Genomic DNA, 14,571 nt, shown 5'->3' with positions numbered 1-14,571 from the left:
CACTTTCAGTCTGGCACAAACATCTGCACTTGGGTGAGATGGGGGAACTCTATTAGACCCTGTTCCATTCTCACCCAAGTGCATGTCCAGCAGCTCTAGTAGCTCCCAAGAATCAGGAAATTGGGCAACTCCACTTCTGAAGACAATCCAAAGGATTTTACAGTTACCCACAATGAGGCCCACAGTTGATATGGGACAGATGGCAGATGATTTTCACTATCATGGCCTTTTCCTAAACAGACATGGACAGGACAGGACAAACACTCAATGTGAAGCTGTCTGGGGTGATGAGTTCAAGGGGCTTGAGTCACCGTTTCCACATGTCCATGTGCTCCCAGACTTTCCAGATCTGTGCCATCCCATGCCCCAACCCCCAACAGACACACAGAGGTTCCAGGTTTGTCTACGTAGCAGCCACCTCCCCCTAGAACAGCCTCTCAATATCTCTGCTGAGTGCCCACCTTCTAAGTGCCTTCAGCTGCCGCCTTAAGGGGAAGAAATTGCAGGAAGAGAGCCAAGATGTTGTGCCTGCAAACAAAACTTGTACTTTTTCTGCATAGGTCATTTTCAGTCAGGCTACTGTTGTCTCTTGCAGTCAAAGGGTCCTTTAGGTTTGGATGCAAGCTTTCCCAGGGTTCTGCTGCACTGGATACCCTCTGCCCTCACTCACTAGCTCCTGTGCTTTGTTTCCTCCAAGGTCAATGTTGCCCTTGCAGACTGAGCAATCTGTGGAAAAGAAGGCTGAGAGGGGAGGCTCAGAGGCCACCTTGGAGGTAGGGCAGCCACAAGCCCAGTCTTAAGGGTAGTACCATAGGATTCAGCACATCCTCCCACAGTCAAGCCTATTTCTTCCTCTGTAAAATGGGTAATTGTCCCAGGTCTCCAGGATGATGGAGGACAAGAACAATAAGAGTCCTCACAGTGTGGCTGGGGGTGTGGCTCAGTGATGGAGCACTTGCTTGGCAAGTGTGAGGCATTAGGTTCAATATCACACACACACCAAAAAAGTCCACACAGTGCCTAGCACCTGCCTGACATAAGTATGTGTGTGAGAAACACAAGATGTCCATCCGAGATGTGTGAAGCTGGCCTCATGATGCAGCCTTCAGGACAACATTGGCAAGCCCTGTGCCCAACCCAGAAACCCCATGCCCAGCACACGAAGTAGGTCCTGGAGCCCAGAATGGCAGCCCATGCTTTTCTGTGTTTCTCTTTGTGCTTCATAGCCAGACAGTTCATCACTTGTTAGCTGGTTAGTATTTTCTTTCATCTTTAACATCCCTAGATGATTCTCTCTTTTTTTTAAATTTACTTATTTAATTACTGCCATGCTGGGGATTGAAGCCAGGCCCTCATATCTGCTAGGCAAGGCTCTACCACTGAGCTATACATCTTCTGTCTTTCCTTAAAGAGATGTAAACATTTTTCACAAATATACTGCAAGGAAGCACCAACAGAATCAAAAGTCCTTTAAAATACAACAAATGTATGTTGTTGTATGTATGTATATGTAAATGACCTGGTTTATAGGTTCATTTTTAAAAATTCATGAACAATAACTCAAAGTGACTTTGGCTCATTTGGAAAGATCTGAAATCTGCTACTTATGCTGCATCCCGCCACACCCCAGTTTGAAGAGCAGCAAACACACCAGTCTCTGCTCATTCATGTCCTTCTGATTCAGAACTTCAAGGAGGGATGAGGTGGTGCTTGGGCATGCAGCTACCAAAGGCAACAGGAAGAAAAGTCTCAGCCATGCACAGGTGACCTCAGGCAGTTTCCAGGAAGGGTCATAGTCAGCCTCCCTGAGAATGAACTCAAAGGGCTATATGTTCCCCGTTTTCCACAGCAGGTCAACACATGGATGCAATGGGTCTTTTTTCAGCAGCACTTGCCATTTGAAAAGTATTTTACATTCCTGAACACAACCAATGACAGCACCCTGAGAACAGCTGCTGCTTGGGCATGCCTTGTCCTACCCTCATGGGAATGACAGCCCAGCATTTAGACAGGTATAGAGCCACAGGTGTGATGACAAGCAGAACAGTAGCAGGGAAAGGGGTGAAGCATGAGCACTGAAAGAGAGAAGTTGCCCCACTCTGCGTACAGATCCTCCATGGAAGCTGGGGAGAGCCTTGCCTGAAGATTGCTGAACAGGGCTAGAAACTCACAGCAAAATATGGAGCAGGTATGAGAGCCCTGAACTTGAGGGGCTGGTCCTGTAAGATAAAAGTGGACTAAGGCAGGGGTCAGTAATCCCAGGAGAGCTACTATAGGTTTGTTTGTCTGTTTTGGTAATGGGGATTGAACCCTGGGGTATTCTACCATTGAGCTATACCCCCAAGTCCTTTCTGTGGACCAGGGGCTGACCCCTTAACTCCACTTGGGCTCAGACTATCTAAGGAAGAGACTAGAAGTAAAAAGGCTACAAAATACCCTATTAGATCCAGATTGTGGCACGGTCTCCAGGCCTCTGTAGCAGGGAGCCTGGCCTCTCTCTTTTGTAGAACTCTGGACAATGACCCCTTCCATCACTGTCTCACACCTTCCACTAAGGAAGATGAGGAAGTCAGAGAACTCAGCCTCTTTGTCACCTGAGTAAAGCCCTATGGGAGCAGAATGTAGCTCACTCATTCATGTGTTGTCAATGGCTTGTTCTTACAAGTCACAGCAGAGGTAAGCTGTTGCAAGAGAGACCATAACCTGTCTAAGGAAATAAGAGCTGGATCTCCATAGGTTAGAACGGAACAAGAATGGTCAGACCTGTATCATGGTCTAACATGCCCTTCCATCCTTCACAGGCATTCTTCAATCACACCTGATCCTGCCTTGGCACCTGCTTCTCGGGAGAACCCCACAATAGAGCCAACCACTCTGGTCAAGACTCATGTACTAGGAACATGGCTGTCTTCTTGGCACCCAGCAAGGCACAGGCCTTAGGTTGGAGGATCCATACGTGGAAAGGAAAGAGAGAATAGGGGTCTTTCTAAGGTGAGGACAAAAAATAGCCTGGATAAATGTACTGGGGTGATGATCAGGTCAGCCACCTGCCCCATAGGCCAGTCTCAACAGACCAACAACAGATGCTTGCTCTGATTTGGCATCTCCTGAGCACTTTGAACAATGCTCCAGCAGCTACCCTGGGCTCTGGGCTGGACTGGAAGTAGTCCACTAAATTCTGATTCTGACATCTTTATTCCATTTTTCAAAGAATGGATGGTTCTGTCACATCTACCAGCGAGGCCCCATCATTGCAGTAGCCTTGACAAACATTTTCTCCCTTAGCAAACTTCTTCCAGATTCCTCAACATTGAACCCTCAACATTGGCCCATGCAGATCTGAACAAACCTGAACAGAATTTCTAACAGCTCAAAGTCACGTTCCTAGGATGATTCTAGGCCTCCTCAAAGTGACTACCTGAGAAAAGGTTGCAAACAAATTTCCAGTCTGTTGCAGCTACACCTGAAGTCAGAGCTCCCTGTTTCCCAGCTTCTGTGGGAGTGTAGGAGTCTTGCTTTTCTTTTCTTATCTTATCTTATTTATTTATTTATTTATTTTTTGCAATGATGGGGATTCAGCCCAGGGTCTCACATAATGCTAAGCAAGTACTCTACCACTTAGCTACATCCCCACCCAGGAGCGTAAACTTCATAAATTAGAGTAGCAAACCCAGATGTGTTTCCCATAGACCGACCTGAAAAAAACAAAAAAATAAACAAAATAAAAATAAGCCCCCCTTTTTTCTTTTTCTTCCTCTTTTTATTTTGGGTGTGGTATTGTTATTGTTTGAATGTGAGGTGTCCCCCAAAAGCTCATGTGAAAGACAATGCAAGAAGGTTTAGAGGAGAAATGATTAGGTTATGATAGCCTTAACTCAATCAGTGAATTAATCCCCTGAGGGAGGTGGGTCATTGGGGCATGCCTTTGGGGTATATATTTTGTATCTGGCAAGTAGAGTCTCTCTCTGCTTCCTGATCATCATGTGTGCCACTTCCCTCTGCCAAACTCTTCTACCATGATGTTCTGCCTCACCTCAAGCCCCAAGGAATGGAGCCAGCCTTCTATGGATTGAGACCTCTGAAACCATGAGCCCCCAAATAAACTTTTCCTACTCTAAAATTGTTCTTAGCTCTTTTAGTCAGCAAAAAAATAGCAGCAAAAAAAATTGACTATAACAGGGATTGAACCTACTGAGCTATATACTCCCAGCCCTTTTTTATTTTTAGACAGGGTCTCATAAATTGCCCAGGCTGGCCTCAAACTTGTAATCCTTGTGCCTCAGCCTCCTAAGTGGCTGGGATTATAGTTGTGTGCCACTGTGCTTTGTCATCCTTCCCTTCTTTCGTCAATTTCCGCTTCTCTTCAAGCCCCTCCTTCCTACTCCTTAATTCTCTCTTTAAAATGTCAGGTGCTTCTGTTCAAGTCAGAATGAAGCCTAGCTCTTTCCCCTACCATCAGCAGTCACGAAATATTTTCTGTCCTTACTACTTTAACCAGACCACATTTCTGATCTGGATTAGGACCACTGGGTCTCTGAGCATGCTCAAAAACTTATGTGCCACCACAGGTTTGCTTGCTCAACTGGGCAGTCCATGGTGAACCCCCCTCCTAGTCCAAGGTGCCAAACAAATGTCTGATGCCATATGGCTGAGAACAACTGCTCGCTCTTTCTTTCTTTCTTTCTTTCTTTCTTTCTTTCTTTCTTTCTTTCTTTCTCTCTCTCTCTCCTCTCTCTCTCTCTCTCTCTCTCTCTCCTCTCTCTCTTCTCTCTCTCTCCCCTCTCTCTTTCTCCTCTCGCTCTTTCTCTCTCTCTCTCTCTCTCTCTCTCTCTCTCTCTCCCTCCCTCCCTCCTCTCTCTCTCTCTCCTCTCTCTCCTCTCTCTCTCCTCTCTCCTCTCTCCTCTCTTCTCTCTTCTCTCTTCTCCCCCCCCCCCAGGGGTTGAACCTAGGGGCACACTACCACTGAGCTACACATCCCCAGCTGTTTTTTTTTGTTGTTGTTTTTAATTTTGAGACAGGGTCTCACTGAGTCACTTAGGGCCTTACTAAATTACTGAGGCTGGCCTTGGACTTGTGATCCTCCTGCTTCAGTCTCCAAAGGGGCTAGGATTACAGATGTGCACCACCTCAGTGGCTGAGTGGAGGCTTTTTGCTAAGCACCTTTGGGGTTGAAAAGTCTTCTGGCTCTGTTTCAAGTGATGATTCATCCAGGGCTGGAAGATCCTCCCTCCACGATCCTTGGAAGCCCCTAGTTCTCCTTATTTCTTCCTGCTCCTCCCATGGGAACTTCTTGGTCAACTACACACTCCTACTTGAGCTTCTGTACACTCTGTCACTACTTCTACTCAATGTATGAAAATAAAACTACCAAAAATAACTCTGTCCTCTCCGTGCTGACATGACTACCAAGGTTAATTTGGAACATCAATGGCTTTTTTGGGAAATTTAAGATTTCCCCTAGCTGGCTCCTCCTTTTCCATTACTCATGCACCCCCGTCCCAATCCTTTTTTTTTTTTTTTTTTTTTTTTTTTAGGGAGAAGGGGCAGGGATTGAACTGAGGGTCTCATACATGCTCTACCACTGAACTATATCCCCAGCCCCCTCCTTCCTCCTTCTACCATCTTCTATCTTCCTTTTGGCTTCCTTACATCATTCGATATATCCTCTTTCAAGCCCCCATCTCTTCTACCCCTCTGTCCCAATCTTTCATTTCCCATCCCAGTTCTTCAACTCTGGACAGTCTCTGAAACTTTAAGCCCCTTTCCCCAACAGGGGCTCTCAAGGGACACAGGGTTCCCTAAAAGCAACCACTTGAAGCTGAACAAGAAGAAGGAAAAAACTCCCTGGAAGGGTAGCAATGTAACTCAGTGGTAGACTGCATGCTTAGCATGTCTAAAGTCATAGGTTCAATCCCCAGCACAAAAAAAAAAAAAAAAAAAAAAATTGAAAAACCTAATTGGAAATAGATATTTAGACCATGACCTCTGTAAGATCATATATCAGGGCAAAAAAGTTTTTCTCCATAAATACTGGTGGAAAGCTTTAGCCTCACAATGAGCAGATAACCCTTAATTTGTCAGAAACACATGGCCACAGTGGCACATGCCTGTAATTCCAGTGACTTAGGGGGCTAAGGCAAGAAGATCCCAAGCTTGAGGTCAGCTTCGGCAACTTAGTGAGACACTGTCTCATAATAAAAAATAAAAATGGTTGGGGATGCAGCTCAGTGGCAAAGCATACCTGGATTCAATACCCTGGACCCCTCCAAAAAAAGAAAAAGTCAAAATAAAAATATAAATGGAGAAGAGAGAACAATTTCTCATATAAATTGTATTTTGTGAATTATGTCTTATGTCTGCCTAAAAAGTTTCCAAAAATCTTTTTCATAACTTGTAACCTGTGTTATGCTAAGATAGTTACATAATAGATATTCATTGAATAGCTAAATAATTTCTTTTTTGGGGGGCTGGGGATTAACCCAGGGCTTTCTGCATGCTAAGCACTTGCTCTACTACTGAGTCACACCTCCACTGCTTAAATAATTTCTTTCTTTCTTTCTTACTTTTTCTTTTTTTGGCAGTACAGGAGATTGAACCCAGGGGCATTCTACCACTGAGCTACATCCTTAGCCCTTTTCTTTTTTCTTTTTTTTTTTTTTTTTAATTTTAAGACAGTTCTCACTAAACTGCTGAGGCTGGTCTTGAACTCACAATCTTCCTGCTCAGCCTCCCAAATCACTGGGATTACAGGCATGTGCCACTGCACCCAGCCCTAAATAATTCCTAAAAGAAGACAAAGTGCTGAAACACTCATTATTAAGCCTAAGTTTATATGCTTTTGGCTTTTTCTGCTCCATGGAAACCAGGGAAAGCATTCTACCACTGAGCTCCACCCCCAGTCCTGGCTTCTTATTGTTATATGATACAGAGAAGTTAGATATTTGGGTTAGTTAATAAGTTCAAGAAGAAATAATGTTCTTTCTACATTAAAAAAAAAAAAATGCCTACAGACCAGTGTTGCACACCTGTTATTCCAGCTACTGAGGAGGCTGAGGCAGGAGGAATACAAGTTTGAAGCCAATCTTGTCAACTTTGAGAGACTCTGTCTCAAAATTAAAAAAGAAAATAAAAGGACTGGGGGTTCTCCTGGGTTTAATTCCCAGGACCATGAATACAAAAAAATTATACTATAAAAAGCAATGCCTCTAGCTGTTATAAGATAGTGTATTTGTAACAGTCCCTTTCATGTATTGTGGGTCCACTTCGTGCTTTGAATATGAACTTTGTTGTTTGAGAGGGTAGTTTATTTTAAAACTGAGATTTTTTTTCTTCCTCTTCCCCCTAACTTCAGGGAAAGCAAGATTAAAAGTCCTCCTATCCTACACCAAGTTATCTGTCCTTCCTTTGGTTCACTGACCACAGGAATGAAGAAATTCAGACTAGGGAGCTGGTACCAGGGGATCTAAGAAACAGTTATCTCTCAAGGCTACCATTTGGATATGAATTATGAGTGCTGATACGCACATATGAACTCAGCCTTTGTATCCCCTGTTTAAAAGCCCTATGCTCCCCCTGATAGAATTGCAATCACCTCTGAGACAAGAGTCTGCTGCCTTCTCATTTGCTAGCAAATCAATAAAACTTCTTTTTCCTTTTTCTCAAAACCTTGTCCTAATTACTAGGGACAAGAACTGTGTTTTCAGTCTCTTATTCATAAAATGTGCTAATCTACTACTGATACTGGTGTATAATAAATTCGCAATTGTCCACTTCCTTGTTTTCTCTGTAAGGTACAAGTTACTAATGGTCAAAAATTATGGGCTGGGGGTATATAGTTCAGTGGTAGAGTGCTTGCCTAGGTCCTGGGTTTCATCCCAGCACTACCACTGGGAAAAAAATATACATCATTTTATATATATAATGACAAAACTACTAAAAATAAGAGTAAAAGCAGGGCTGAGGTTGTAGCTTAGTGGTAGGCACTGGGTTCAATCTTCAGCACCACAAAATAAAATAAAATAAAGGTATAAAAATATATAGAGAAAAAAAGTAAAGGCAAACAATTGTGCAAACAAAACAGGATGTGTTCTAACATGAAAACTTTGCCAAGAATGTAGAATGTGTTTTTGTTAAGGGGAGGAGAGAAATTTTATCTAAAAGTGAAATAAGAAAGAGGGAAAGTACAAGAAAAATCCTGAGTGGATATAGAAAGTTGTAGGTTTGCAGAAAAGGGATTTTATGTTTCAAGCTCAAAGTTGGCTAGGATTAAGTGGATTTGCATATAAAGTTTTTTTTTTTTTTTTAAGATGAGTTTTACTATCAACCGTGTACTGATGTAAAAAACTAGAGTTTGTTTTTCTCTTTGTTAAAACAACAAACTTGCTGGGCACAGTGGCACATGCCTGTAACCCAGAGACTCAGGAGGCCAAGACAGGAGGAACACAAGTTCCAGGACAGTATCAGCAACTTAGTGAGAATTTATCTCAAAAAAATTTAAAAGGGCTGGGGATGTAGTCCAGTGGTAAAGTGTCTCTGTGTACAATCCCCAGTACCAAAACAAAACAAAACATTCCCTGAATTATTGGCCTGCTTTTTTTTAAACCATGCTAGGAACTGAATTCAGGAACTTAACCAAGCTAGGCAAGTATTCTACCCTAAACTATACCCCCATTTGTCTCCAGTCCCTAGCACCTACTGTTTTTTGTTTTTATTTTGGTACTGGGATTGAACTCAGGGGCACTCCACCACTGAACCACATCCCCAGCTCTATTTTGTATTTTATTTAGAGACAGGGTCTCACTGAGTTGCTAAGCACCTCACTTTTTTGCTGAAGCTGGCTTTGAACTCCTAATCCTCCTGCCTCAGCCTCCCGAGCTGCTGGATTAAGGTGTGCATCACTGAGCCCGCTTGTTTTGTTTTTGAGATAGGGTCTGTGCTAATTTGCTGAGGCTGGCCTTGAATTTGAGACCCTCCTGTCCAGTCTCCTAAGTCACTGGGATTACAGGCAGGCACCACTGTGCTCAGTTTTTTTTTTTTTTTTACTTTTTGAACAATCTGCCTAGGGTATAAATGGATTCTTTATCATATCAAAATAAGTTCCTGTGTTTCATGCAATCATTATCCTATCCTGATTACCTAAGTCTTCTCAACAGTCTTCTCGATATTAAGAGAGTTAGTCTTTCTCATTCAGGTTATTGTTTACATTTACTTTTATCTTTTAATTATGTCATAATCTTTTGTTAGTATGGTAGATTGAAAACCCCACCTCGGTTCATGTCAGTCAAGCTCTACAACTAAGCTACATTCTCCATCCCTGTCATAATGATCTCAATGATTTTTCATTGTCATTTCAATAAAATAGGTAACCAAGTTAGGACTGGGGATATAGTGCAATGGTAGAGTTTATGAGGCCATAAGTTAAATCCTCAGCACTGCAAAAAGAAAAAAAAAAATGTTGTTTAACCTTTCCCAGGTTATATTTGTATGGGAAAAAATTAATTTAAGGACCTCGGAAGTTGGATAAAGTCCCAAGAAATTTGTGAATGCTCCTTATATGTCCTCATATAATGTTAGCAGTCATATGTCATAATTCCAATTATTATTTAAAATATTGGGCTGGGGAGATAGCTCAGTTGGTAGAGTGCTTGCCTCGCAAGCACAAGGCCCTGGGTTCAATCCCCAGCACCGCAAAAAAATATATATAAATAAAATATTGAGGGTCACAAACACAATTTTGTGTTATTTTGTACAGAACTGTTATTAAATCTTTAATCACCTCATATTCAGTCTTTAATCATCACAAATAGCTGTTTTAGTCTGATGCTTTCTTAAAAGCTCTTATGATCAACTACAGGCCAAAGTGTTTCATCTCCAATACATGGAAAGGTCTATGAAGGCTACTCTGAGGCACAGGCTTCTGAAGGCATTGCTTAAATACCTTTTTTTTTTTTTTTTTTTGGGTGCTGGGGATTGAACCCAAGACCTTGTGCTTACAAGGCAAGCACTCTACCGACTGAGCTATCTCCCCAGCCCCGCTTAAATACCTTTGAGACCATGCCACTGGGCTAGGCCAGGTTCTCCAGAATTCCAGTTGAGAATTTCATGGGTTCGTGACACTTGGGGTCAAAACAAAAATTAGGTATAGGGGCTGGGGGTGTAGCTCAGCAGAAAAGTGCATGCAGAAGATGAGCATGCATGAGACTGTGACTCTTCAGCACCAGCAAAAAACAACAACAACGACAACAACAAAAAGCCCTTCTCTAGGGCTGGGGGTTTAGCTCAGTGGCAGAACACTTGTCTAGCATGTTCAAGGACCTGGGTTCAAACCCCAGTACAGGGGGGAAAAATTGTGCTTTTGATTATCTTTGCTCAAAGAGAGATTATTTTTATGTTTTGATGGAGAAGTATAATACACCGTTATGGGTTATCAGATTGTGATCTTTTTCAATATCTTTGAAGGTTTATGATCTACCTGTAAATTGGGTTGGATCTTAACTTCTTATACTTTTTTTCCTCTGTGCCAGGGATTGAACCTAGGTCTTTGGGCAAGAGAGGCACTCTACCAATTGAGCTATATCCCCAGCCCTTCTTATGCATTTTGTTGGCCTTTAAATACTCAGTTACACTTTCCTTCAATGTCTGGCTACAGGTCTCCAAAATATTGTTTTCGATTTTTCTCCTTCCGTCCTGACTTGGTGTTACTGAGAACAAAAACCTGACAATCAGGATCCTTATTGGGACTCAAGTTGTATTGCAGCTGTGCTGCCCCATCAGAATCTGAAAAAGCACTGCAGGCTAAGACATCAGACAATTCGATATAAACTTCAAAGAACTCACTGCCACACTAAATAGTCTATGTGCAACCTTCATGCCTGGAGCTGTGCCACATGAGCCACACAGAAGTCCTCTCCAACTCCTGCAAGTTCCATGCTCTGCTCCAAGAAATAACTATAATGCTGACACTGATGTCTATGCCTTCACCACATACACTCAGACTACAAAACCTGGGCAATCCATCAAGTTGCTACTGCTGTCAACATTCTACCACTTAAAAGACACTTAAGAGTTAGACACCTAGAAATCTCAACACACTGCTAGTCAAAAAGCTGGATTTGGGCACATGCCTATAATCCCAGCATGGGGAAGGATGACAAGTTCAAAGCCAGTCTCAGCAACTTAGTGAGGCCCTAAGTAACTTAGCAAGACCCTGTCTTAAAAAATTAAAAAAAGGCTACGGTTGTGGCTCAGTGGTTAAGTATCCCTGACTTCAATCCCTGGTACCAAAAAAAAAAAAAAAAAAGCTGGGTTTATAGGTCAACTGTAACCATTAATCTTTATTTTTCTATTTTCACAGAAATGCCCTTATTAAATACCTGATCACTTGTCATCTAGCAAATATCTTCATCCTCCTTCAGCTAGTCCTTCACAAACAAAAGGTTATGGAACATTCTGTTTCTTTAACAAGAGGAGCACTGACAAGATCCTCTTTGTCCAAACTCCAAACATTTAGGCTCCTTCTAAATACTAAGTTTCTAATAGCCATGCCTACATCCCTAGGATAGCCCTAACCCCCTCAAAGTGCCTGCCTGAGAAAAGTCAAGAATGCTAAACAAATTTCCTGTTCGTTATAGCCAACAGCTAAAGACAGGGACCTTCTCCCAGCTTCTATGGGAAGACAGGCATCTAACTTCCATTTCCCAGCAGCAAACCCAGATGGCTTCCCCAGGGACCAATCTTTCTTCCCTGATATTTGTCAATACTTAAGTATTTACAAATACTTAAGTCCCTGACCCTATTGCAGCCCACACTCCCCCTAACCCCTGAGAAACACTCAGTCACCTCTGCACAAATAAGAATGGAGCTCAACTTTTTCCCCTACTATTACTAGTTTCTGAGTAAATTATGTTTTTTGCCATTAACTCCTGTCTTCTTGTATTTCTCTGTGATATGCTGTCCTCTTCATTGAGCCTTGCAGAGTCCCCCAGAGTCCCTCCAGGGGGCAGCAAGTACTGAGGTATGGAAAAATCATATTTAATAAATACAACAGGGCACCAAAACCCCTGGCTGGAAAAATCTGAAATACTGATCGGCTAGCAGGGCAGGTGTGGGGAGGCTCCTGCATGACACACAGATTCAGCCTTCGTGGATCCTGTTCTCCAGTGGGCCCCTTTCAAGTTAGGAAGTCCTTTGCTTGCATGGAAAGGCCATGGGGGTGGGGGGGTCCCCAAGGCCTCCAAGTGGTCATCTATTGAGAAGATCACTGTGCTCTTCCTGGTTCCCTAAAACTCTGCTCTGAGGTTCTGATCCCTAAGGACCAAGTGGGACCCTCCAAAGGATCAGGCCCTGGCCTTGCCACATCATCAGGTCAAGACCTGCTCCAGGGACAGGCCCCATCCTTTCAGTCTGGAGGTCTTGATCCCCAACCATGGTAGAACTGATTTCCTGCCCTTGACTCGGGCCTCCAACTCCAGCACAGAACTTCAAATACCCACTTCCCTCCTACACACACACACAAACACACACACACATACACACATGCACATACACACGGAGTCTGGCACCCAGTCCCTGTCCAGAGACCCCCACCCAATATTAGGTCCCTTAACGGCTATCTAAATTTCCCATTCATCCCAAACTCCCCACCTTAAATATATCTTCCAACCCAGGTCCGTAGACCCACGCCCAAGAGCAGATTCCTACACCCCGGCCCAAATTCCCCAGTTCAGGTTGGAATCCCCAACCCAGGTCCGGAGACCCCCGCCACCACAACGCAAGATCCGACCCCTTCACCGCGGGCCGAATCCCCCACCCACAAGGCCATCCCTTAGCTCACCAGCTTACTCACCTCGCACAAGGCTGCGCGCCCTGGACTGCCAGACGCGCCGCGCGCAGGCAACGCGGAGGGCAGCCCCGGCAGCTGAGAGGTCCCGAAATGATGGCGGCGATGGCGGCGGCGCTGCGGGGTCCTGGCCGGCGCTTCCGGTGGCGGACGCAGGCCTTGGCGGGAGGGGCTCGGGGTGCGGCTCGGGGCGCGGCAGGTAGGGTGGGTCTGGGGGCGACAGAGGCTCAGAGGCTGGGGGCGGGGGAGTCCACGTGGCTGTGTCCGCGTGACCGGGAACAGGGTGTCGTGCATCGGTGTCTACTCGGTGTCTACTTGGGGATGTCCCCGCGGGGGGCGGGCGTTCCAGCCCTGACCACGGGTAGTGTATGTGTCCACATGGGAGTATTACCGTCGTGGGGAAGGGGTATCCGTACTGGGGGTGTTGATGTGGGGGTGTCAGCGCACGCCTGGGAGGAGCACAGGATAGGAGTGAGACTTACCCATGATCCATGAGTAGGTCACACAGGGTAGAAGTCAGACTTGCTCAGATGGGGAAGCTGAGGTTGGTGGGCTTGCCGGCAGTTCTCCTGTGCTAGCTGTACCTGCAACCTCCAAGAGCCTTGGGGAAGGACTGAGCCTCGTTGACCAAGTTAATGATTATTTATTAACTTCAGGTGGCCCGAAATCTAGATCCTTATTGGGACTTGAGTTGTCTTGCAGCTGTCCTGCCCCATCAGAATCTGAAAAAGCACTGCAGGCTAAAAGCAGACAATTTGATATAAACTTAAAAGAACTCACCACCACAATAAGTCTATGTGCAGAGGATGGACACCACGTCACTCAGAACAGTTCACACTGCACCCTACAGAACTGGCAACAGTTCCACCACATCTGGGATGGTAATGCCAATCCCAAGCATGAACCTGCACAGTTACACCCCCACCCCCACCCCACCCACTGCCCCAGCACTGCCTCTTGGACTCCAGTGACAGAGCTCAACTCTCCCCACTGGTAGTGAGTATTTGGGGGTGTGAGTAAGGACACGTTATGGCATTGTTACAGAAATGGCTGCCTGGGAAGCAGAGTGGCTGCTTCTTGGCCAGCAGTTAATTCAGGAGGAATTGCAGTTGACTGCATATATGAATGGGCAGAGCTGTTAGTGTTGGGACCTTGGGATGCCTTGGGACTGAAGGTGAAGGTGTCCCCACAGAGCCCCAGGAGGTGTTCACCACCTACCTCCTGAGGTAAAAACCTGGAGGAACCTGAGGGACCTAGGACTGCTCTTGCAGGTTACCTTTGCTAACTCCTGTAACTTTGGAAAGGGCTGTGTGTCTTTTAGAGCCTTCTTGTTGCATATGTCAGGTAGGAACACTCATGGATTAAATGCACTAGTATTAAGTTACCACCCTGTTTGGTGGCGTTAAACGATCATTAATAGGAGCTGTGCTTGTGGTCACACACCCAGGGCTCTTCAGGCTGCTAGGTAACTGTGGCCTTGGGGCAGGGCATTTCATTTCCAGCTGGTCAGGAGGCACTGCTGCCCTGAGAATTCTGTTCCTGGAGCCCAGGGAATTCTGGCAGTAGTTGGAAGCCACCAGGGCCTTTTGTAGTCATAAACTAGGCCCGAGAAGGTGCCAACCCCCCATGATGACTCCAGAGTCCTATCTTGAGTCTCCTCCATTTCAGCCTCACAGCTTCTCCTTTTAGAGAAGGAACATCTGCTGTTTTGAGCTTGAGGGGATGACTGATAT

The 14,571-nt window shown here is 44.8% G+C and overlaps 1 protein-coding gene across 5 annotated transcripts in view; it reads left to right on the top strand.

The window, feature by feature from the left end:
- Nucleotides 1-12,914: 12,914 nt before the first annotated feature.
- The window catches only part of Txnrd2 (thioredoxin reductase 2), a 66,551-nt gene continuing 64,894 nt past the window's right edge, over nt 12,915-14,571 (top strand). For 2 of the 5 annotated variants that reach the window (XM_047561827.1, XM_047561826.1), the window contains exon 1: nt 12,920-13,037. In XM_047561827.1, coding sequence (XP_047417783.1) covers nt 12,932-13,037 — 106 coding nt within the window. In that variant the 5' untranslated portion in view covers nt 12,920-12,931. Of the gene's footprint in view, nt 13,038-14,571 lie in introns of all 5 variants that reach the window. The other 3 variants (XM_047561828.1, XM_047561825.1, XM_047561824.1) reach the window with 3 other exon arrangements.

This window comes from Sciurus carolinensis, chromosome 8 (assembly GCF_902686445.1).
Source record: "Sciurus carolinensis chromosome 8, mSciCar1.2, whole genome shotgun sequence".
In the NCBI taxonomy this organism is placed as follows: domain Eukaryota; kingdom Metazoa; phylum Chordata; class Mammalia; order Rodentia; family Sciuridae; genus Sciurus; species Sciurus carolinensis.
Note: the sequence above shows the minus strand (reverse complement) of the source record. Positions and strands in the feature narration are given on the sequence as shown.